Source organism: Salvelinus namaycush, unplaced genomic scaffold, assembly GCF_016432855.1.
Source record: "Salvelinus namaycush isolate Seneca unplaced genomic scaffold, SaNama_1.0 Scaffold520, whole genome shotgun sequence".
Classification (NCBI taxonomy): domain Eukaryota; kingdom Metazoa; phylum Chordata; class Actinopteri; order Salmoniformes; family Salmonidae; genus Salvelinus; species Salvelinus namaycush.
In genome coordinates, this window is record NW_024061221.1 from 50,242 (window position 1) to 76,355 (window position 26,114).

The 26,114-nt window shown below is 46.3% G+C and overlaps 1 protein-coding gene across 1 annotated transcript in view; it reads right to left on the reverse strand.

The window, feature by feature from the left end:
- Positions 1-8,203: 8,203 nt before the first annotated feature.
- The window catches only part of tomm70a (translocase of outer mitochondrial membrane 70 homolog A (S. cerevisiae)), a 37,079-nt gene continuing 19,168 nt past the window's right edge, over positions 8,204-26,114 (reverse strand). The window contains exons 7-12 of the mRNA XM_038986597.1: positions 25,514-25,648; positions 25,041-25,148; positions 24,352-24,468; positions 23,014-23,111; positions 13,736-13,858; positions 8,204-9,729 (exon numbers count right to left, since the gene is read on the reverse strand). Coding sequence (XP_038842525.1) covers positions 9,576-9,729; positions 13,736-13,858; positions 23,014-23,111; positions 24,352-24,468; positions 25,041-25,148; positions 25,514-25,648 — 735 coding nt within the window. The 3' untranslated portion in view covers positions 8,204-9,575. The remainder of the gene's footprint in view (positions 9,730-13,735; positions 13,859-23,013; positions 23,112-24,351; positions 24,469-25,040; positions 25,149-25,513; positions 25,649-26,114) is intronic.

The window sequence follows — 26,114 nt, forward strand, 5'->3', positions numbered from 1 at the left end:
GTCTGAGACATTGATTTATCAACACCCCAAGTCCCTCTTAGGTACCCCAACTATAAATGATCAGCATTATCATTATACAACAAGTAACCATCATATGTTTTAACCCACATCCTCTCTGGGCTGCAACTCCCTCAAGGCATCGACCCAATGGTACAGTTCTAGAACAGTGGTTCACAACCAGGGGTACTAGGACTAGACCACAGGGTTACTGGTAAAATGCACATGAGGGGGTACATCAGGAGTACTCCGGGCAGAGAAACATTCAGTTGGTGGTACAGTAACCAAAAAAGGTTGGGAACCACTGTTCGAAACAATCTTGTATCTATACCAATTCAAGCTAACTCTATGGTATTTGTTCTCGACAATCTTGTATCTATACCAATTTAAGCTAACCCTATGGTATTTGTTCTTGACAATCTTGTATCTATACCAATTCAAGCTAACCCTATGGTATTTGTTCTCGACAATCTTGTATCTATACCAATTCAAGCTAACCTAGTGGTATTTTCTAGTAGGGGTCTAGTAGGTCTCCAAAGTGGCAAGGCGGTCTAAGGCACTGCATCTCAGTGCTAGAGGTGTCACTACAGACCCTGGTTCGATCCCAGGTTGTATCACAACCGGCCATGATCGGCAGTCCCATAAGGCGGCATACAATTGGCCCAGCGTCGTCCGGGTTAGGCCGGGGTATGCCATCATTGAAACTCAGTCTGATCTGAAATCCTGCAGCCTCGGACTGATTCCTGTAAATAACAGAAGTTTGATTTCGAAAATTGATTTTATTGTAACTCTGGCTTCTCAAACCAACACGGTGGACATTCTGGTTATAACTGAATCTTGACTAAAGAAGTCTATGCTCTGATAGGGATCTGTTCTAATGTTTCTAGATCTGCTAGAGTTGGTAGAGGAGGGGGTGTGGTCATATACAGTTGAAGTCGGAAGTTTACATACACCTTAGCCAAATACATTTAAACTCAGTTTTTCACAAATCCGGACATTTAATCCAAGTAAAAATTCCCTGTTTTAGGTCAGTTAGGATCACCACTTTATTTTAAGAATGTGAAATGTCAGAATAATAGTTGAAAGAATTCTATATTTCAGCTTTTATTTCTTTCATCACATTCCCAGTGGGTCAGAAGTTTACATACACGCAATTCGTATTTGGTAGCATTGCCTTTAAATTGTTTAACTTGGGTCAAACGTTTCAGGTAGCCTTCCACAAGCTTCCCACAATAAGTTGGGTGAATTTTGTCCCATTCCTCCTGACAGAGCTGGTGTAACTGAGTCAGGTTTGTAGGCCTCCTTGCTCCCACACACTTTTTCAGTTCTGCCCACAAATTTTCTATGGGATTGATGTCAGGGCTTTGTGATGGCCACGCCAATACCTGGACTTTGTTGTCCTTAAGCCATTTTGCCACAATTTTGGAAGTATGCTTGGGGTCATTGTCCATTTGGAAGGCCCATTTGCGACCTAGCTTTAACTTCCTGACGGATGTCTTGAGATGTTGCTTCAATATATCCACATAATTTTCCTACTTCATGATGCCATCTATTTTGTGAAGTGCACCAGTCCCTCCTGCAGCAAAGCACCCCCACAACATGATGCTGCCACCTCCGTGCTTCACGGTTTGGATGGTGTTCATCAGCTAGCAAGCCTCCCCCTTTTTCCTCCAAACATAACGATGGTCATTATGGCCAAACAGTTCAATTTTATTTTTCAGACCAGAGGACATTTCTCCAAAAAGTACGATCTTTGTCCCCATGTGCAGTTGCAAACCATAGTCTGGCTTTTTTATGGCAGTTTTGGAGCAGTGGCTTTTTCCTTGCTGAGCGACCTTTCAGGTTATGTTGATATAGGACTCGTTTTACTGTGGATATGGATACTTTTGTACCTGTTTCCTCCAGCATCTTCAAAAGGTCCTTTGCTGTTGTTCTGGGATTGATTTGCACTTTTTGCACCAAAGTACATTCATCTCTAGGAGACAGAACGCGTCTGCTTCCTGAGCGGTATGACGGCTGTGTGGTCCCATGGTGTTTATACTTGCGTACTATTGTTTGTACAGATGAACGTGGTACCTTCAGGCGTTTGGAAATTGCTCCCAAGGATGAACCAGACTTGTGGAGGTCTACATTTTTTTTTCTGAGGTATTGTCTGATTTCTTTTGATTTTCCCATGATGTCAAGCAAAGAGGCACTGAGTTTGAAGGTAGGCCTTGACATACATCCACAGGTACACCTCCAATTGACTCAAATTATGTCAATTAGCCTATCAGAAACTTATAAAGCCATGACATCATTTTCTGGAATTTTCCAAGCTGTGTAAAGGCACAGTCAACTTAGTGTATGTAAACTTCTGAACCACTGGAATTATGATACAGTGAAATAATCTGTCTGTAAACAATTGTTAGAAAAATTACTTGTGTCATGCCCAAAGTAGATGTCCTAACCAAGTTGCCAAAACTATAGTTTGTTAACAAGAAATTTGTGGAGTGGTTGAATAACTAGTTTTAATGACTCCAACCTAAGTGTATGTAAACTTCTGACTTCAACTGTATATGTCCAATACAGTATATATTACTGTCTTATCTATCTTGTTTCCTTGTCACTTTACCCCTACCTATATGTACAATACAGTATATATTACTGTCTATTACCTATCCTGTTTCCTGTTTCCACTTTGTCGTGTCTTTGGCATCATTAAAAGTGAAGTCTGTAATTTTATCAAATCAATTCCCTGTAATTATTATTACGTGATTAAACTAATCATGTCAATGCAATTAACTAGGAATTCGGGGCACCACGGAAAATCTTCAGATTACAAAGTTATAATTTTCCGAATATAACTCTTCAGATATTTTAATATCTGATCAATTAGTCTTCTATTAATTAATCTTTACCTCACGTCAGTCTCTTTCCAAACGTCGTAAATTGTTGGTTATCTGCACAAACCCAGCCTTTACTATGAATCATCCATGCACCAAATGGCTTAATCATTTATTTACTAACTAATCACAGAAATGCATAAACAAACAAATAGTTGATATTGGTTACTAACAAAGGATAGGGAAGATTCCCCAATGGGCTAAGCCGATATGATTGGTGCACAAAGGGAAGTGGGTGTGGACTGAGAAAGAGCGGGAAAGACAAAAGGGATCACTACACAGTTGATAATTATATTAATTGAAATGCTAATCCTTTGCACATGAACGCTCACTCATTCTGTAATAATTGCAATCATTATATATTTACGCCCAGTGTGTCGTCGTGATCTCTGTTGGAATCCGGTCCGTCTGCTGGAGAGTTCATCCGAGTCTCTCTCTCTCTTTGTTTCCCTGAAGATCAAAGTATTTCGTGGATAGGATGGATACTTCAGAGTACCATTCAGAAATGTTCTCATAGAATAGATGTGTCGGCGGTTGTCGGTATTCTCGTCCCAGGGTACATAATTTCTAGCTGCAGACTAGTAATTCGTATCTAAGATTTGCTCCTATTCTGTCGGGATCGATAGTCTCAGAGTTGAACCATTTCCAGCTGTGTAGCCAATGCTCCATGTGGTATGGTTAGGAATTCAATAACTATTCGCAATCATAGCTCACGCTGTGAGTTTGCTTTGTCTCAAAAGGATTTTCTTAGGCGGGGGTTTTGTTCGTAACCATAGAAAAGGCGGTTCCATGACGCCAGATCATGTCTGTGCTCACGGGGGCGGGCCAATGACTTAGTTAAACTTTAAAGGGAATACAATTCTCTCACATTAAAGGTTTAACATCACATTACATCATTTCACAAATAGTTTCATCTTTACTCATTCATTTTATACAATAATTAGATGCAAAACTCATAACGGAGACTCTTGTATAAACAGTTATGGTAATGTGGCTGTATTGTCTCTCATGAGGTCACAAACATGAAACAAAACAGACCGGGGTCGTAGTTGGATTCTCCACAGACCGTTTCCACATTCTCCAAAACATGGACATTGTTCAGTTCTCAAATTCTGTGATGTAGAAGAAGTTCCTTTGTTCTACTGTGAAACTCTATGCATGAAAAGGAGGAGAGAGTCTTCGCCAGGAATTTACAACATGAGATAACAGAACCTGGGTGTAGGAGAGAGTGAGAGAGGGGGAAGCCACAATCTATACCCAGAAAGGGCCACGTCATGACAGTCCCCCCCTGGTGGTTTGGATCTTGTGATTATCCTGCAAGTAAGTGTCAAGGGAACTGAACCGAAAAGGAATGAAAGCATAAACAAAAGATATACCAAATATAGTTATCACACCAAAAAATGAAAAATTACTCTACCATGGCATTGTCTCTAATGTCATGTCTAGGGTTTTCCTACTTGGTGTGTTCCTTAGGCACTAACCTTAGTTGATTACTATATGATAAGTCAACAGCTGTTAGGCACTAGTTTTGGGCAGTCTACAGGGATGACCTATGGACTTCTGGGAAGATAACTGGTGAGTACTGTAGCTGTAGAGTCAAAGGCCTCAACGTAAATGTTCAACTTTACTAATGCTGGTATTTTGCTCAGACCCTTAAATGATCCTAGCATAAGTCCTCATCGGATGTTCCGTTGTACATGTGCATATATGCTTACACAAGAGCGCATGTCAAGGGAATGAAACCAAGTATCCTGGCAGATTACAACTTGTTCAGAATGAGTCTGACGTAGTCAGGTAATTTTCAGGTCAATGCCTGGAGGTCAGTCAGAACTGGTGTCGAGGGAGTCTGTAGTGGTTTATCTACCAGTCACTGTCTTCCACTATTGTAGTGGCGATAGGTATGCAGAAGTCTATTTCATATCTATGTTATCCACGGAGGAGCTAACCTCACGACGGACTCTGGTCCAATACTTAAAAAGTCGTACGCGGTCATGATTCATTCTAATATCTTTCCTCCTGAATGGAGGGTTTGATTTATTAGAGTGGCATGTGTGTTAACCATTGGAAGAGTGCTCTGGAGATTCCCTTCCCCTTGTGGCACTCTGAGTGATTCCTAACTACTCTGTCGCTGTTGTCAAGGGTAATTTGATTGGTAAGGTCTCTAACCTTCTTACTGATTGAAGCTGGTCTGACTGTTGCCGTCATTGGTACTGGTATTCAAGGGGACCAGTTATCCTACTGATTTATTCTGAAATATTATCCTACCGGAATGCATGATTAGAGCATTTTACTAGTTGTATTGTAGTTGAACCTACACATGGCATGGCATGACTATTTTTGCCATTTGTACAAACCGTTGTTGTGCGTCATCTCTCAACACTCCAATACCTGATAGTGCACCATATAATTGGAGTGAGTGCTCCTGGTCAAACTTCAAAACCAAGTGGTCAGGGCTCTTAGCGTTGCAAGCTTTTGATGCCTCAAAAGCTGTGCTTGCAAGCTCTCTGAGTTGTAAGATGGGCAAGAAGGTAATGAAGGTAGGATACATGTTCGACAGGAACATTTGTTTAAAAGGTAACAGGTCTTCCATGCCTGTTTCAGTGAGTAGGCCAAAGTAAGCTGAACGAAGCCTATGATAGTAAGCTTGTGGGTGTTCGTTCCGAGCTTGTTTGACGGTGTTAGCCAGTAAGCTATCGTGTTTGTGAGTCGCAGAACCACTGAATTCTAATTTCAAAGCCGTGGCAAGTTTAGCGTAGTCATTTGTCAATGTATTTGGCGCCAGGCGAGCGGAGAGGGTTGGCTTCATCCTGTGGGGAAATTGGGGCCGAAAGGCCAAGAGGAGAAGCCACGCTTTGGCGGCCAAGAGACACCATATTACTCAGTGCCGAATGGCCAAGAGGAGAAGACTGAGGGACACTTGATGGAGGCAAAGTCTGAAACCTATCGTCTTTACTCCTTTGAGTACAGAGCTCCGGTTGCTTGGATGGATAGTCACGCTGTAGAGCCTGACCATTCTGGACTTCCTCCAGATGGTACCTAAGGGTGGTATTCTGCTGCATTGCAGAGTCCACTTGAGCGCTTAGAGTACTGATTTTGGACACGTGAGTGTCGCACTTGCTCCTTTCGGGCTCAAACTTATCTGTCATGGTTTGCAGAGAGCGAGAGATTCAGTGATGAGATTTCCTTCGCTTGCTTAGAAAGCAATATTTCCATCTTCATCACCTGAGTTCTCTCATCATTCATTTTGGTCAGCGACTTCAATGGGTTCTGCTGATTTGTCATCCAACTTAGTCATAGTGTTCATTAACTGATCGTCTTTGGTCTGCAGCATTTTGAGTAGAACCGCGTTACTTTGAGTAACGTTCAACAAAACTGCATGCATGTTATCAAGTTGAACTCCTGTTTGTAGATAACTCGTCAGATTAGGCTAAAATGCATGCTCGCTACCCTAACTTCCTTTCATGGGGAACGATGCGCCAGGTCAGCTAGTTAACATTAGCCTACTACATCTAGCTACTGTGGTAGTTATTGTCACATAATCAAATCAAATGTATTTATATAGCCCTTCGTACATCAGCTGATATCTCAAAGTGCTGTACAGAAACCCAGCCTAAAACCCCAAACAGCAAGCAATGCAGGTGTAGAAGCACGGTGGCTAGGAAAAACTCCCTAGAAAGGCCAAAACCTAGTAAGAAACCTAGAGAGGAACCAGGCTATGAGGGGTGGCCAGTCCTCTTCTGGCTGTGCCGGGTGGAGATCATAACAGAACATGGCCAAGATGTTCAAAATGTTCATAAATGACCAGCATGGTCAAATAATAATAATCACAGTGGTTGTAGAGGGTGCAACAAGTCAGCACCTCAGGAGTAAATGTCAGTTGGCTTTTCATAGCCGATCATTAAGAGTATCTCTACCGCTCCTGCGGTCTCTAGAGAGTTGAAAACAGCAGGTCTGGGACAGGTAGCAGGTCTGGGACAGGTAGCAGGTCTGGGACAGGTAGCAGGTCTGGGACAGGTAGCAGGTCTGGGACAGGTAGCAGGTCTGGGACAGGTAGCACATATAGGGACAGATATAATACTATAGAGCAAAGACAGGTGTACATCAGACCACAGGAGGAGAAGGCGACACTGAAGTGCATAGGACAGCTGGACATACTAATGTTAGAGGGACACAGTCTGCTGATCCTAATAAGGGCAAACACACCGAAGAGCACACCAAGCTAAACATAAGTACGAAGGCCAAAGACATAGGCCCATAGGATAGATGGACATACTAATGTTAGAGGGACACAGTCTGCTGATCCTAATAAGGGCAAACACACCGAAGAGCACACCAAGCTAAACATAAGTACGAAGGCCAAAGACATAGGCCCATAGGATAGATGGACATATTTTATTTTTAGGACATGAAGGGGTCCTGCCGCCATAATTATAACCTAACCGAAAGCAGATGTGGGCGTCAACAAGTAAGCTCTGAGATGAAAAGATAATGGAGAAAAGTCAAGGGAAGCTATTTTCATATAGAGGGAAGGGGACTCTATACGTTATGCAAAGGCATAATTTAGTCTTTTTCCATGGAGGGGCTCGGCGCTGTTATAGGGTCCTTCCATGGAAGGGCTCAGTTTTGCTACTTTGTATTAAAGTCTATATTGAATTCACAAGTTCTTGTAAGAGTATTATATTTCTGAGATAATTCTCCACGACACTACATATTGAACTTCTATCCTCTCAGGCCAGAGGCACAACAATGTATGAATTAATGGTGGGATCAGAATCGCCATTATAATCATTGGCCAGTACGGAGAATTACTTAAAACCACAAACCCCTATCTTCATCCATGGCTAATATAGGAAAGGGACAATTTTAGCCAGCTAGCTAGCCACAGGAGGACAACACGAGATGCAACAATTCAAGTTTTTCTGTCAGTGAGGTATGCTCTCAATGGGATTTGATAGAAACCAAAATCTAAGCTGGTTTCCTTTGACACTTTTTTTTTGGTGCGCCAGGACTTTTCACAGGTGAGCTCAACGCTAAACTGGCTAATTTAGTATACTTTTTTTTTTTTTTATCAAGGGAGGTCAAATGATCGCTGGCTTCCCTTGCCTTCAATGTAACAACGTTATACTCGTTTGGACCAGACAGCCTCAAATACATGGCCTATACACACAGAGACAGAGGAGTGCTGTTTCACTGACCAGACAGCATCAAATACATGGCCTATACACACAGAGACAGAGGAGTGCTGTTTCGCTCTCTCGGATGCTTTCTCTGTTGAGATACATTCAGCCTGAATTGAAGGAAAATGATATAACACAGAGGCAAAATAAATTATTTCGGTTTTTTTATTGGTCAATTTTTGGGGGGGAAGCCTGGCTTCCCTTGGCATCCATGAATACACACCACTGGGTGTGAATACTCTCTGTAGGCACTGTATAATGGCATACCTGCCCCCTGCAAAGTAAATGTTGACTGAGCCTGAAAAAAATATTAAAATAATTGTCCCTTCTGACATTTTCGGAATCTACAAGAAGTTGGGAAAACAACCACATAAAAATAAAAGCGGTATATTTTGAGAATTGCTGAATTAAAAGGTGTCATTTTAGGTCTAAGTGTTCATTCTTATTCAGCCTTTCCAAAATGGCCAGAGAGTATTTCAGAAACAGTATTTCAGCACAAGCATTGCATTAACATTTACTTAGAAAGAGAAATCTCACATGCTGTACAGAACATATAAAAAGGAAAAACAGGCAATCCCCCGGACATAAAACACTTTAGGACCCCAACTTCACCTGGACGCTCGTATCCCGTTGTCATATCAGCTGCAGCATTACACCAAACACAGACATCCATCATTACATTTGACTAACATTTTAATCCTGCATTTACATTTGCCATTCAATGATAATGTTACGTTATCTCGAGGATATGGAGGTGTCTGGACAGAAATATTTGTTATAGAACAAGAAGAATAGTAACATATATAGTAACAAATGAACAGTCCATTAGGTCTCTGTGTGAAGGCAACATAATACATTCATCTTAACATACGTCCAAACATGGATAAGTCAGCAATAAGATGGTGAAATCTATTGAGGGAATCTCCCTTTGATTTTAGAAGATTTCTGGATGGATACCTGGCCATTCACGTGTTCCTGATAGAGAAAACAAGACATCCTGACTGGTACAGGAGGGCCAATAGTGGTCACGGTCCGGCTCAAACTAAATATCAGGAGACGGGGGTGTGTGGGTCAAGTGCCCTGAAGGAGAGGGAGGGTTAAGACCACCCTATTTACCAGCGGCTTGAGGTTCTAGCACTGGTTTGAATTCCAATTCAACGTGACATTACTGTAGGGTCAGACAGGATTCCAGTTACTTTCCTAACCTTCCCTCCCTGGGTTTCCAGAAATCCCTCCCTGGGTTTCCAGAAATCCCTCCCTGGGTTTCCAGAACACCTGGTTGGCATGTTCATGGATTTCCTGCTTATTTCCCCGTAATTCCTGGTTTTCAGGAAAACCGGGGAATTTTGGGAAAGTTACCGTAATTTTGCAACCCTAGTCACATATTTCTCTTTCATCTTTAACCACCGGGAGTTCTCAGGTCTTGTACAAAACTAAATGACTCAAAGATCTGCAGTTATAATATGATCAGGCTCAGCAGTGGAGAGACTTGGGTAGGGTGGATCATGTGACAGGAGAGTTACAGCGTGGGTGGCTTCAACCCGTACTTCCTGGCTACCTCAGTCTGGGCGTAGGCTGCATCACACAGTGAGTAGAGGTGGGCCATCTCCATCTCTGACTTGGCCAGGTTGATGGCCTTGTTGAACATGTCTATCGCTTTTTCCAGGTTTCCCCTGTAATGAGAGGGAAGTTTATTTAAGTGATAATGCCCTCAAAGCCGGTGTTTGTAGGATATTTTGGCAAGGTAGCGGCAAACCGTACCAATATATTCTCCAAACACCGGCTTTGAGCGCATTCCAAGATATCCGCTGTTAAACTAAATGTTAGTCTAAAGGAATATGAGATAATGTCTGGATGCTTTTTACAGTGGAGATCAAGTTTATAAATTGCCTGGCTGGGCTGATGAGACAGTGGATTGTTCAGTCAGATGGAACAGAGTGAATAGGCATTTTAACGTCATAGATTTAACCGGTGGTAACTTGTGGACTAGACACCGGCTGAGTAAATAGGCATTTTAACATCATAGATTTAACCGGTGGTAACTTGTGGAATAGACACCGGCTGAGTGAATAGGCATTTTAACATCATAGATTTAACCGGTGGTAACTTGTGGACTAGACACCGGCTGAGTAAATAGGCATTTTAACATCATAGATTTAACCGGTGGTAACTTGTGGACTAGACACCGGCTGAGTAAATAGGCATTTTAACATCATAGATTTAACCGGTGGTAACTTGTGGACTAGACACCGGCTGAGTAAATAGGCATTTTAACATCATAGATTTAACCGGTGGTAACTTGTGGACTAGACACCGGCTGAGTAAATAGGCATTTTAACATCATAGATTTAACCGGTGGTAACTTGTGGAATAGACACCGGCTGAGTAAATAGGCATTTTAACGTCATAGATTTAACTGGTGGTAACTTGTGGAATAGACACCGGCTGAGTGAATAGGCATTTTAACGTCATAGATTTAACCGGTGGTAACTTGTGGAATAGACACCGTCTGGAATGCGCTTTTATCCAATCAGCATCCAGGATTAGACCCACCCGTATATTATTGGTGCGTTCGTAAATTTGTTTTGGCTATCTACTACGATTTCAGGGCACTCTCGTCTGAGTGTGCGAGAGCGCAGGTTAACTGATGAATTTACGAAAGCTGAACACCTGTTGAATATGGCTGTTGTCAGTAAACATTGGCAAAAAATAGTAACTAAATTGTTTCCAGCAGCACAGTTACAGTCACCAACGCTCTGGATAAAATGAAAACAGCCTAACCAGCTCTGCTACGGCAAGTAAAATGATCAGTGAGGTGTTCTCTCATTTGTGTCTGGAAGTAGCTAGCAAGCTAGCCAACGTTAGCCAGTTAGTTTGGGGACTACAGTTGTGAGGTCATAAAGCTTGGATCAACTCTACTCCTCGGCCAGAGGGTCTAGTGTGGGCGCTCTGAACGCTCCGAGAGTGAAATTCTCTGAATTTATGAACGGACAATCTGACAACACTCTATATTTACCAACACCCAGAGCGCACTCTGGCACTCCAGATTAAATTTACGAACGCACCTTATATAGTTTTTACATGTGTCGTATGTATTTTATGACATTACATTTTATGTATGTGTCTGCATATGTACAAAGATGTACTGGATGCCCCTAATCCTAACTGAACCAAGATGTTCTGGAAGGACCCTAATCCAAGATGTACTGGATGCCCCTGATCCAAGGTGTTGTGGATGCCCCTGATCCTAACTGAACCAAGATGTTCTGGATGCCCCTGATCCTAACTGAACCAAGATGTTCTGGAAGGACCCTAATCCAAGGTGTTGTGGATGCCCCTGATCCTAACTGATCCAAGATGTTCTGGATGCCCCTGATCCTAACTGAACCAAGATGTTCTGGATGCCCCTGATCCTAACTGATCCAAGATGTTCTGGATGCCCCTGACCCTAACTGATCCAATATGTTCTGGATGCCCCTGATCCTAGATGTTCTGGATGCCCCTGACCCTAACTGAACCAAGATGTTCTGGATGCCCCTGATCCTAACTGAACCAAGATGTTCTGGAAGGACCCTAATCCAAGGTGTTGTGGATGCCCCTGATCCTAACTGATCCAAGATGTTCTGGATGCCCCTGATCCTAACTGATCCAAGATGTTCTGGATGCCCCTGATCCTAACTGAACCAAGATGTTCTGGAAGGACCCTAATCCAAGATGTTCTGGATGCCCCTGATCCTAACTGAACCAAGATGTTCTGGAAGGACCCTAATCCAAGGTGTTGTGGATGCCCCTGATCCTAACTGATCCAAGGTGTTGTGGATGCCCCTGATCCTAACTGAACCAAGATGTTCTGGATGCCCCTGACCCTAACTGATCCAAGGTGTTCTGGATGCCCCTGATCCTAACTGAACCAAGATGTTCTGGATGCCCCTGATCCTAACTGAACCAAGATGTTCTGGATGCCCCAGATCCTAACTGATCCAAGATGTTCTGGAAGGACCCTAACCCAAGATGTTCTGGATGCCCCTGATCCTAACTGAACCAAGATGTTCTGGATGCCCCTGATCCTAACTGATCCAAGATGTTCTGGATGGCCCTGACCCTAACTGAACCAAGATGTTCTGGATGCCCCAGATCCTAACTGATCCAAGATGTTCTGGATGGCCCTGACCCTAACTGATCCAAGATGTTCTGGATGCCCCAGATCCTAACTGAACCAAGATGTTCTGGATGCCCCTGATCCTAACTGAACCAAGATGTTCTGGATGCCCCAGATCCTAACTGAACCAAGATGTTCTGGATGCCCCTGATCCTAACTGATCCAAGATGTTCTGGATGGCCCTGACCCTAACTGATCCAAGATGTTCTGGATGCCCCAGATCCTAACTGAACCAAGATGTTCTGGATGCCCCTGACCCTAACTGATCCAAGATGTTCTGGATGCCCCTGATTCTGGATGCCCCTGACCCTAACTGAACCAAGATGTTCTGGATGCCCCTGATCCTAACTGATCCAAGATGTTCTGGATGCCCCTGACCCTAACTGATCCAAGATGTTCTGGATGCCCCTGATCCTAGATGTTCTGGATGCCCCTGATCCTAGATGTTCTGGATGCCCCTGACCCTAACTGAACCAAGATGTTCTGGATGCCCCTGATCCTAACTGAACCAAGATGTTCTGGAAGGACCCTAATCCAAGGTGTTGTGGATGCCCCTGATCCTAACTGATCCAAGATGTTCTGGATGCCCCTGATCCTAACTGATCCAAGATGTTCTGGATGCCCCTGATCCTAACTGAACCAAGATGTTCTGGAAGGACCCTAATCCAAGATGTTCTGGATGCCCCTGATCCTAACTGAACCAAGATGTTCTGGAAGGACCCTAATCCAAGGTGTTGTGGATGCCCCTGATCCTAACTGATCCAAGGTGTTGTGGATGCCCCTGATCCTAACTGAACCAAGATGTTCTGGATGCCCCTGATCCTAACTGAACCAAGATGTTCTGGATGCCCCAGATCCTAACTGATCCAAGATGTTCTGGAAGGACCCTAACCCAAGATGTTCTGGATGCCCCTGATCCTAACTGAACCAAGATGTTCTGGATGCCCCTGATCCTAACTGAACCAAGATGTTCTGGATGCCCCAGATCCTAACTGATCCAAGATGTTCTGGATGGCCCTGACCCTAACTGAACCAAGATGTTCTGGATGCCCCAGATCCTAACTGATCCAAGATGTTCTGGATGGCCCTGACCCTAACTGATCCAAGATGTTCTGGATGCCCCAGATCCTAACTGATCCAAGATGTTCTGGATGGCCCTGACCCTGTATGCCCCTGTCCCATAATAAATCTCTTTATTATGTATGGTACTTATTTTATACATACTATAAATGCAACTGGGCTACAGAAAGGCCAAGAGACTTACTTTTAAAAACTGAAATATGGCTTTTTTCCCCCATGCTGAATAAATACAAAAAAATTACAAAGCAAAGCGAACCGTAAATGCCTGTGAAGCCTTATGCATTTTAAATGTATATACCCCTGTGTATAAAGTTAGTATTTTTTGTTATATTTGTTGTTAATGTAAAAACATTTATAATGTACCAAGATGTTATTTAATGCCTTCTTAACCAAACTCTAAAGTTATTACTGGTAAATATTTGAAAAAGTATTGAACTAACCTTTGAACTTCAATAGTGCCCATGGTTTCATAGGCAAAGTCACATTTGTTGTCGATCTCAATGGCCTTGCTGATGAGGTCCAGACCCAGGTCCAAGTCCTGCTTCCACTGGAGCTGCAACAACCTTGACACACACAGGAATTAGCAATTTACTGGACTATCACTAAAACATTACTCCTGATCTACAGGCCACTTCCCCTCACAACCTCATCACACCAGGGGCCTCATTTATAACTATTGCGTAAATCTAACACTACCTATCTGTGTACGCATGGTCTACAGTTTCCGGGAGGATCAACACATCCTCATGGCAAGTTCAGTTTTTAGAAATGCCAACTTCTGCCTGAAAAAGGGCACACGCATGTTTTACAGCATTATTACACAACGTTTATAAAACGAGGCCCCTAGGATGCCGCTCACATCCACCTCATCTCAGGGACCAGGGACGCCCCTCCCATCCACCTCATCTCAGGGACCAGGGACGCCCCTCCCATCCACCTCATCTCAGGGACCAGGGACACCCCTCCCATCCACCTCATCTCAGGGACCAGGGACGCCCCTCCCATCCACCTCATCTCAGGGACCAGGGACGCCCCTCCCATCCACCTCATCTCAGGGACCAGGGACGCCCCTCCCATCAACCTCATCTCAGGGACCAGGGATCCCCTCTTTACTCACCCCTTGTGGACGTATGTTGTAGCGTTGTCAGGCTAACTCACCCCTTGTGAACGTATGTTTTAGCGTTGTCTGACTAACTCACCCCTTGTGGACGTATGTTGTAGCGATGTCAGACTAACTCACCCCTTGTGGACGTATGTTGTAGCGTTGTCTGACTAACTCACCCCTTGTGGACGTATGTTGTAGCGTTGTCCGACTAACTCACCCCTTGTGGACGTATGTTGTCTGACTAACTCACCCCTTGTGGACGTATGTTGTAGCGTTGTCTGACTAACTCACCCCTTGTGGACGTATGTTGTAGCGTTGTCCGACTAACTCACCCCTCGTGGACGTATGTTGTAGCGTTGTCCGACTAACTCACCCCTTGTGGACGTATGTTGTAGCGTTGTCCGACTAACTCACCCCTTGTGGACGTATGTTGTAGCGTTGTCCGGCTAACTCACCCCTTGTGGACGTATGTTGTAGCGTTGTCCGACTAACTCACCCCTTGTGGACGTACGTTGTAGCGTTGTCCGACTAACTCACCCCTTGTGGACGTACGTTGTAGCGTTGTCCGACTAACTCACCCCTTGTGGACGTATGTTGTAGCGTTGTCCAACTAACTCACCCCTTGTGGACGTATGTTGTAGCGTTGTCTGACTAACTCACCCCTTGTGGACGTATGTTGTCTGACTAACTCACCCCTTGTGGACGTATGTTGTAGCGTTGTCCGGCTAACTCACCCCTTGTGGACGTATGTTGTAGCGTTGTCCGACTAACTCACCCCTTGTGGACGTATGTTGTAGCGTTGTCCGACTAACTCACCCCTTGTGGACGTACGTTGTAGCGTTGTCCGACTAACTCACCCCTTGTGGACGTACGTTGTAGCGTTGTCCGACTAACTCACCCCTTGTGGACGTACGTTGTAGCGTTGTCCGACTAACTCACCCCTTGTGGACGTACGTTGTAGCGTTGTCCGACTAACTCACCCCTTGTGGACGTATGTTGTAGCGTTGTCCGACTAACTCACCCCTTGTGGACGTATGTTGTAGCGTTGTCCGACTAACTCACCCCTTGTGGACGTATGTTGTAGCGTTGTCCTACTAACTCACCCCTTGTGGACGTATGTTGTAGCGTTGTCCGACTAACTCACCTCTTGTGGACGTATGTTGTAGCGTTGTCCGACTAACTCACCCCTTGTGGACGTATGTTGTCTGACTAACTCACCCCTTGTGGACGTATGTTGTCTGACTAACTCACCCCTTGTGGACGTATGTTGTAGCGTTGTCCGACTAACTCACCCCTTGTGGACGTATGTTGTAGCGTTGTCTGACTAACTCACCCCTTGTGGACGTATGTTGTAGCGTTGTCCGACTAACTCACCCCTCGTGGACGTATGTTGTAGCGTTGTCCGACTAACTCACCCCTTGTGGACGTATGTTGTAGCGTTGTCCGACTAACTCACCCCTTGTGGACGTATGTTGTAGCGTTGTCCGGCTAACTCACCCCTTGTGGACGTATGTTGTAGCGTTGTCAGACTAACTCACCCCTTGTGGACGTATGTTGTAGCGTTGTCCGACTAACTCACCCCTTGTGGACGTACGTTGTAGCGTTGTCCGACTAACTCACCCCTTGTGGACGTACGTTGTAGCGTTGTCCGACTAACTCACCCCTTGTGGACGTATGTTGTAGCGTTGTCTGACTAACTCACCCCTTGTGGACGTATGTTGTCTGACTAACTCACCCCTTGTGGACGTATGTTGTAGCGTTGTCCGGCTAACTCACCCCTTGTGGACGTATGTTGTAGCGTTGTCCGACTAACTCACCCCTTGTGGACGTATGTTGTAGCGTTGTCCGACTAACTCACCCCTTGTGGACGTATGTTGTAGCGTTGTCCGACTAACTCACCCCTTGTGGACGTATGTTGTAGCGTTGTCCGACTAACTCACCCCTTGTGGACGTACGTTGTAGCGTTGTCCGACTAACTCACCCCTTGTGGACGTACGTTGTAGCGTTGTCCGACTAACTCACCCCTTGTGGACGTACGTTGTAGCGTTGTCCGACTAACTCACCCCTTGTGCACGTATGTTGTAGCGTTGTCCGACTAACTCACCCCTTGTGGACGTATGTTGTAGCGTTGTCTGACTAACTCACCCCTTGTGGACGTATGTTGTAGCGTTGTCCGACTAACTCACCCCTTGTGGACGTATGTTGTAGCGTTGTCCGACTAACTCACCCCTTGTGGACGTATGTTGTAGCGTTGTCCGACTAACTCACCCCTTGTGGACGTATGTTGTCTGACTAACTCACCCCTTGTGGACGTATGTTGTCTGACTAACTCACCCCTTGTGGACGTATGTTGTCTGACTAACTCACCCCTTGTGGACGTATGTTGTAGCGTTGTCTGACTAACTCACCCCTTGTGGACGTATGTTGTCTGACTAACTCACCCCTTGTGGACGTATGTTGTAGCGTTGTCCGGCTAACTCACCCCTTGTGGACGTATGTTGTAGCGTTGTCCGACTAACTCACCCCTTGTGGACGTATGTTGTAGCGTTGTCCGACTAACTCACCCCTTGTGGACGTATGTTGTAGCGTTGTCCGACTAACTCACCCCTTGTGGACGTACGTTGTAGCGTTGTCCGACTAACTCACCCCTTGTGGACGTACGTTGTAGCGTTGTCCGGCTAACTCACCCCTTGTGGACGTATGTTGTAGCGTTGTCCGACTAACTCACCCCTTGTGGACGTATGTTGTAGCGTTGTCCGACTAACTCACCCCTTGTGGACGTATGTTGTAGCGGTGTCCGACTAACTCACCCCTTCTGGACGTATATTGTAGCGTTGTCCGACTAACTCACCCCTTGTGGACGTATGTTGTAGCGTTGTCCGGCTAACTCACCCCTTGTGGACGTATGTTGTAGCGTTGTCCGGCTAACTCACCCCTTGTGGACGTATGTTGTAGCGTTGTCCGGCTAACTCACCCCTTGTGGACGTATGTTGTAGCGTTGTCCGACTAACTCACCCCTTGTGGACGTATGTTGTAGCGTTGTCCGACTAACTCACCCCTTGTGGACGTATGTTGTAGCGTTGTCCGGCTAACTCACCCCTTGTGGACGTATGTTGTAGCGTTGTCCGACTAACTCACCCCTTGTGGACGTATGTTGTAGCGTTGTCCGACTAACTCACCCCTTGTGGACGTATGTTGTAGCGGTGTCCGACTAACTCACCCCTTGTGGACGTATGTTGTAGCGGTGTCTGACTAACTCACCCCTTGTGGACGTATGTTGTAGCGTTGTCCGACTAACTCACCCCTCGTGGACGTATGTTGTAGCGTTGTCCGACTAACTCACCCCTTGTGGACGTATGTTGTAGCGTTGTCCGACTAACTCACCCCTTGTGGACGTATGTTGTAGCGTTGTCCGACTAACTCACCCCTTGTGGACGTATGTTGTAATGTTGTCTGACTAACTCACCCCTTGTGGACGTATGTTGTAGCGTTGTCCGACTAACTCACCCCTTGTGGACGTATGTTGTAGCGTTGTCCGACTAACTCACCCCTTGTGGACGTATATTGTAGCGTTGTCCGACTAACTCACCCCTTGTGGACGTATGTTGTAGCATTGTCTGACTAACTCACCCCTTGTGGACGTATGTTGTAGCGTTGTCTGACTAACTCACCCCTTGTGGACGTATGTTGTAGCGTTGTCTGACTAACTCACCCCTTGTGGACGTATGTTGTCCGACTAACTCACCCCTTGTGGACGTATGTTGTAGCATTGTCTGACTAACTCACCCCTTGTGGACGTATGTTGTAGCGTTGTCTGACTAACTCACCCCTTGTGGACGTATGTTGTAGCGTTGTCTGACTAACTCACCCCTTGTGGACGTATGTTGTCTGACTAACTCACCCCTTGTGGACGTATGTTGTAGCGTTGTCCGACTAACTCACCCCTTGTGGACGTATGTTGTAGCGTTGTCCGACTAACTCACCCCTTGTGGACGTATATTGTAGCGTTGTCCGACTAACTCACCCCTTGTGGACGTATGTTGTAGCATTGTCTGACTAACTCACCCCTTGTGGACGTATGTTGTAGCGTTGTCTGACTAACTCACCCCTTGTGGACGTATGTTGTAGCGTTGTCTGACTAACTCACCCCTTGTGGACGTATGTTGTCCGACTAACTCACCCCTTGTGGACGTATGTTGTAGCATTGTCTGACTAACTCACCCCTTGTGGACGTATGTTGTAGCGTTGTCTGACTAACTCACCCCTTGTGGACGTATGTTGTAGCGTTGTCTGACTAACTCACCCCTTGTGGACGTATGTTGTCTGACTAACTCACCCCTTGTGGACGTATGTTGTAGCGTTGTCCGACTAACTCACCCCTTGTGGACGTATGTTGTAGCGTTGTCCGACTAACTCACCCCTTGTGGACGTATGTTGTAGCGTTGTCCGACTAACTCACCCCTTGTGGACGTATGTTGTAGCGTTGTCTGACTAACTCACCCCTTGTGGACGTATGTTGTAGCATTGTCTGACTAACTCACCCCTCGTGGACGTATGTTGTAGCGTTGTCCGGCTAACTCACCCCTCGTGGACGTATGTTGTAGCGTTGTCTGACTAACTCACCCCTCGTGGACGTATGTTGTAGCGTTGTCCGACTAACTCCCCCCTTGTGGACGTATGTTGTAGCGTTGTCCGACTAACTCACCCCTTGTGGACGTATGTTGTAGCGTTGTCCGACTAACTCACCCCTTGTGGACGAATGTTGTAGCGTTGTCCGGCTAACTCACCCCTTGTGGACGTATGTTGTAGCGTTGTCTGACTAACTCACCCCTTGTGGACGTATGTTGTCTGACTAACTCACCCCTTGTGGACGTATGTTGTAGCGTTGTCCGACTAACTCACCCCTTGTGGACGTATGTTGTAGCGTTGTCCGACTAACTCACCCCTTGTGGACGTATGTTGTAGCGTTGTCTGACTAACTCACCCCTTGTTGACGTATGTTGTAGCATTGTCTGACTAACTCACCCCTCGTGGACGTATGTTGTAGCGTTGTCCGGCTAACTCACCCCTCGTGGACGTATGTTGTAGCGTTGTCTGACTAACTCACCCCTCGTGGACGTATGTTGTAGCGTTGTCCGACTAACTCCCCCCTTGTGGACGTATGTTGTAGCGTTGTCCGACTAACTCACCCCTTGTGGACGTATGTTGTAGCGTTGTCCGACTAACTCACCCCTTGTGGACGAATGTTGTAGCGTTGTCCGGCTAACTCACCCCTTGTGGACGTATGTTGTAGCGTTGTCTGACTAACTCACCCCTTGTGGACGTATGTTGTCTGACTAACTCACCCCTTGTGGACGTATGTTGTAGCGTTGTCTGACTAACTCACCCCTTGTGGACGTATGTTGTCTGACTAACTCACCCCTTGTGGACGTATGTTGTAGCGTTGTCCGACTAACTCACCCCTTGTGGACGTATGTTTTAGCGTTGTCCTACTAACTCACCCCTTGTGGACGTATGTTGTAGCGTTGTCCGGCTAACTCACCCCTTGTGGACGTATGTTGTAGCGTTGTCTGACTAACTTACCCCTTGTGGACGTATGTTGTAGCGTTGTCCGGCTAACTCACCCCTTGTGGACGTATGTTGTAGCGTTGTCCGACTAACTCACCCCTTGTGGACGTATGTTGTAGCGTTGTCCGACTAACTCACCCCTTGTGGACGTATGTTGTAGCGTTGTCCGGCTAACTCACCCCTTGTGGACGTATGTTGTAGAGTTGTCTGACTAACTCACCCCTTGTGGACGTATGTTGTGGCGTTGTCCCGACTAACTCACCTCTTGTGGACGTATGTTGTGGCGTTGTCCGACTAACTCACCCCTTGTGGACGTATGTTGTCTGACTAACTCACCCCTTGTGGACGTATGTTGTAGCGTTGTCCGACTAACTCACCCCTTGTGGACGTATGTTGTAGCGTTGTCCGACTAACTCACCCCTTGTGGACGTATGTTGTCTGACTAACTCACCCCTTGTGGACGTATGTTGTAGCGTTGTCCGACTAACTCACCCCTTGTGGACGTATGTTGTAGCGTTGTCTGACTAACTCACCCCTTGTGGACGTATGTTGTCTGACTAACTCACCCCTTGTGGACGTATGTTGTAACGTTGTCTGACTAACTCACCCCTTGTGGACGTATGTTGTAGCGTTGTCTGACTAACTCACCCCTTGTGGACGTATGTTGTAGCATTGTCTGACTAACTCACCCCTCGTGGACGTATGTTGTAGCGTTGTCCGGCTAACTCACCCCTCGTGGACGTATGTTGTAGCGTTGTCCGACTAACTCACCCCTCGTGGACGTATGTTGTAGCGTTGTCTGACTAACTCACCCCTCGTGGACGTATGTTGTAGCGTTGTCCGACTAACTCAACCCTTGTGGACGTATGTTGTAGCGTTGTCCGGCTAACTCACCCCTTGTGGACGTATGTTGTAGCGTTGTCCGACTAACTCACCCCTTGTGGACGTATGTTGTAGCGTTGTCCGGCTAACTCACCCCTTGTGGACGTATGTTGTAGCGTTGTCTGACTAACTCACCCCTTGTGGACGTATGTTGTCCGACTAACTCACCCCTTGTGGACGTATGTTGTAGCGTTGTCCGACTAACTCACCCCTTGTGGACGTATGTTGTAGCGTTGTCCGGCTAACTCACCCCTTGTGGACGTATGTTGTAGCGTTGTCCGGCTAACTCACCCCTTGTGGACGTATGTTGTAGCGTTGTCCGACTAACTCACCCCTTGTGGACGTATGTTGTAGCGTTGTCCGACTAACTCACCCCTTGTGGACGTATGTTGTAGCGTTGTCCGGCTAACTCACCCCTTGTGGACGTATGTTGTCTGACTAACTCACCCCTTGTGGACGTATGTTGTAGCGTTGTCCGGCTAACTCACCCCTTGTGGACGTATGTTGTAGCGTTGTCCGACTAACTCACCCCTTGTGGACGTATGTTGTAGCGTTGTCCGACTAACTCACCCCTTGTGGACGTATGTTGTAGCGTTGTCTGACTAACTCACCCCTTGTGGACGTATGTTGTAGCGTTGTCCGACTAACTCACCCCTTGTGGACGTATGTTGTCTGACTAACTCACCCCTTGTGGACGTATATTGTAGCGTTGTCTGACTAACTCACCCCTTGTGGACGTATGTTGTAGCGTTGTCTGACTAACTCACCCCTTGTGGACGTATGTTGTCTGACTAACTCACCCCTTGTGGACGTATGTTGTCCGACTAACTCACCCCTTGTGGACGTATGTTGTCCGACTAACTCACCCCTTGTGGACGTATGTTGTAGCGTTGTCTGACTAACTCACCCCTTGTGGACGTATGTTGTCTGACTAACTCACCCCTTGTGGACGTATGTTGTAACGTTGTCTGACTAACTCACCCCTTGTGGACGTATGTTGTAGCGTTGTCTGACTAACTCACCCCTTGTGGACGTATGTTGTAGCATTGTCTGACTAACTCACCCCTCGTGGACGTATGTTGTAGCGTTGTCCGGCTAACTCACCCCTCGTGGACGTATGTTGTAGCGTTGTCCGACTAACTCACCCCTCGTGGACGTATGTTGTAGCGTTGTCTGACTAACTCACCCCTCGTGGACGTATGTTGTAGCGTTGTCCGACTAACTCAACCCTTGTGGACGTATGTTGTAGCGTTGTCCGGCTAACTCACCCCTTGTGGACGTATGTTGTAGCGTTGTCCGACTAACTCACCCCTTGTGGACGTATGTTGTAGCGTTGTCCGGCTAACTCACCCCTTGTGGACGTATGTTGTAGCGTTGTCTGACTAACTCACCCCTTGTGGACGTATGTTGTCCGACTAACTCACCCCTTGTGGACGTATGTTGTAGCGTTGTCCGACTAACTCACCCCTTGTGGACGTATGTTGTAGCGTTGTCCGGCTAACTCACCCCTTGTGGACGTATGTTGTAGCGTTGTCCGGCTAACTCACCCCTTGTGGACGTATGTTGTAGCGTTGTCCGACTAACTCACCCCTTGTGGACGTATGTTGTAGCGTTGTCCGACTAACTCACCCCTTGTGGACGTATGTTGTAGCGTTGTCCGGCTAACTCACCCCTTGTGGACGTATGTTGTCTGACTAACTCACCCCTTGTGGACGTATGTTGTAGCGTTGTCCGGCTAACTCACCCCTTGTGGACGTATGTTGTAGCGTTGTCCGACTAACTCACCCCTTGTGGACGTATGTTGTAGCGTTGTCCGACTAACTCACCCCTTGTGGACGTATGTTGTAGCGTTGTCTGACTAACTCACCCCTTGTGGACGTATGTTGTAGCGTTGTCCGACTAACTCACCCCTTGTGGACGTATGTTGTCTGACTAACTCACCCCTTGTGGACGTATATTGTAGCGTTGTCTGACTAACTCACCCCTTGTGGACGTATGTTGTAGCGTTGTCTGACTAACTCACCCCTTGTGGACGTATGTTGTCTGACTAACTCACCCCTTGTGGACGTATGTTGTCCGACTAACTCACCCCTTGTGGACGTATGTTGTCCGACTAACTCACCCCTTGTGGACGTATGTTGTAGCGTTGTCTGACTAACTCACCCCTTGTGGACGTATGTTGTAGCGTTGTCCGGCTCCAGGTCAATACACTTGTTGTACATCTGATCTGCCTTGCCAAACTGTTGCTGGTCAGTCAATGCCTGAACAACACAGAGACACAGGAGAAACGGTTCAGGGTGATTCACATACTCAAGTAAATTTTTTTTCTTGGGTAGGGGGCAGTATTTTCACGTCCGGATGAAAAGCGTACCCAGAGTAAACTGCCTGCTACTCAGGCCCAGATGCTAGGATATGCATATTATTAGTAGATTTGGATAGAAAACACTCTGAAGTTTCTAAAACTGTTTGAATGATGTCTGTGAGTATAACATAACTCATATGGCAGGCAAAAACCTGAGAAAAAATCCAACCAGGAAGTGGGAAATCTGAGGTTTGCAGTTTTTCAGCTCTTTGCTTATCCAAGATAGTGGAAATGGGGTCATATTGCACTTCCCAAGGCTTCCACTAGATGTCAACAGTCTTTAGAACCTTGTTTGAGGCTTCTACTGTGAAGTGGGGGCGAATGAGAGGGGAATGAGTCAGAGGTCTGCCAGTTCACGTGAGAGAGTTAGCTTGCGTTCCATTGCATTTCTACAGACAATGGAATTCTCTGGTTGGAACATTATTGAAGATTTATGTTAAAAACATCCTAAAGATTGATTCTATACATCGTTTGACATGTTTCTATGTTTCGGAACTTTTTAACTTTTCGTCTGCTCCTAGTGATCGCGCGTCATGAATTTTGAATACTGGGTTAAACGCGCGAACAAAAAGGATGTATTTGGACATAAATGATGGACTTCATCGAACAAAACAAACATTTATTGTGGAACTGGGATTCCTGGGAGTGCATTCTGATGAAGATCATCAAAGGTATGTGAATATTTATAATGCTATTTCTGACTTCTGTTGACATGTATTTTTACTGCTCTAATTACGTTGGTAGCCAGTTTATAACAACAATAAGGGTGTGTGTGATATATAGCCAATATACCACGGCTAAGGGATGTATACAGGCACTCCTCATTGTGTCGTGCAAAAGAACAGCCCTTAGCTGTGGTATATTGGCAATATCTTGGCAATTTACCACACCCCCTCAGAAAGACCGTGTTAATGACAGCGCACCTGACAGGTGAGACCGTGTTAATGACAGAGCGTACCCCTACCTGTGCATACAGAGCGTACCCCTACCTGTGCATACAGAGCGTACCCCTACCTGTGCATACAGAGCGTACCCCTACCTGTGCATACAGAGCGTACCCCTACCTGTGCATACAGAGCGTACCCCTACCTGTGCATACAGAGCGTACCCCTACCTGTGCATACAGAGCGTACCCCTACCTGTGCATACAGAGCGTACCCCTCGGCACACTTAGGGAACCTTCTGATGACGTCCTCAAAGCCGTCCATGGCCGTCTGCACCTGGGACTGGCTGTTGCCAGTGTATGCCTGCCTGTACTGGACACACACAGACTAGCTGGTTAACACTAGCTGGTGAGATCCAGTCTCAGCTGTATGAAGTGGATTAACAACACATTGGTGAGATCCAGTCTCAGCTGTATGAAGTGGATTAACAGCACATTGGTGAGATCCAGTCTCAGCTGTATGAAGTGGATTAACAACACATTGGTGAGATCCAGTCTCAGCTGTATGAAGTGGATTAACAACACATTGGTGAGATCCAGTCTCAGCTGTATGAAGTGGATTAACAACACATTGGTGAGATCCAGTCTCAGCTGTATGAAGTGGATTAACAGCACATTGGTGAGATCCAGTCTCAGCTGTATGAAGTGGATTAACAACACATTGGTGAGATCCAGTCTCAGCTGTATGAAGTGGATAAGACAGTCCATTCACCAGAGCATGTCTGTACTGCATGCACAGCCAGTAGGATGAACCTTTTAACATGAACACATCTCCAACACATCCCAAACCTACACCTACGCTAGAGGACAGAGAAACTGATAAGATTCATGTTTACAACAGATATCCATTATATTAGTGAGCTCAGTCTCCTGATCCCTACTCACCAGGGCGAAACATTTCTGAGCCTGTGCCAGAGCAGAGTCAGGTCTGAGCAGGATGCACTCATCAAAGTCTCCGACGGCCTCCTCTACCTGGTCCAGAAGGATCTTCAACTGAAGGGGAAACACTTCAGTCTGTTAGTGTAAACCAATGGTAATGATGTGACTTAATGCATCTTACTGTTTACTTGCAAGTTAGCCCCAAAGGGCATCCTATTCACCCCATTCCTTATTTAGAGGCCTATGGACGCTGGTCAAAAGTAGTGCACTAAATAGGGAATAGGGCGCTGGTCAAAAGTAGTGCACTAAATAGGGTGCCATTTGGGCAGGGCCATATGGGATAGTGATAGAGACAGCCCTACCTGTCCCCGGTGGTGGGATAGTGATAGAGACAGCCCTACCTGTCCCCGGTGGTGGGATAGTGATAGAGACAGCCCTACCTGTCCCCGGTGGTGGGATAGTGATAGAGACAGCCCTACCTGTCCCCGGTGGTGGTAGACGTCTGCGTTGCGCGTGTCGATCTCAGCGGCCATGTTGAAGTCCTGTGTTGACATCATAGGCTGCTGCTGCTGCATGTACATACTGCCACGCTTGATCAGAGCATTGGCCCTGAGCTGCAGTACCAGGACAGAGACAGGACAAGACAGGGGTTCAGTCAGAGCATTGGCCCTGAGCTGCAGTACCAGGACAGAGACAGGACAAAACAGGGTTCAGTCAGAGCATTGGCCCTCAGCTAGCAGTACCAGGACAGAGACAGGACAAAACAGGGTTCAGTCAGAGCATTGGCCCTGAGCTGCAGTACCAGGACAGAGACAGGACAAAACAGGGTTCAGTCAGAGCATTGGCCCTGAGCTGCAGTACCAGGACAGAGACAGGACAAAACAGGGGTTCAGTCAGAGCATTGGCCCTCAGCTGCAGTACCAGGACAAAACAGGCTTTCAGTCAGAGCATTGGCCCTCAGCTGCAGTACCAGGACAGAGACAGGACAAAACAGGGGTTCAGTCAGAGCATTGGCCCTCAGCTAGCAGGACTAAGAGAAAGAAGAGCTGCTTACTATATTAACTATACAGCCACCTGGTC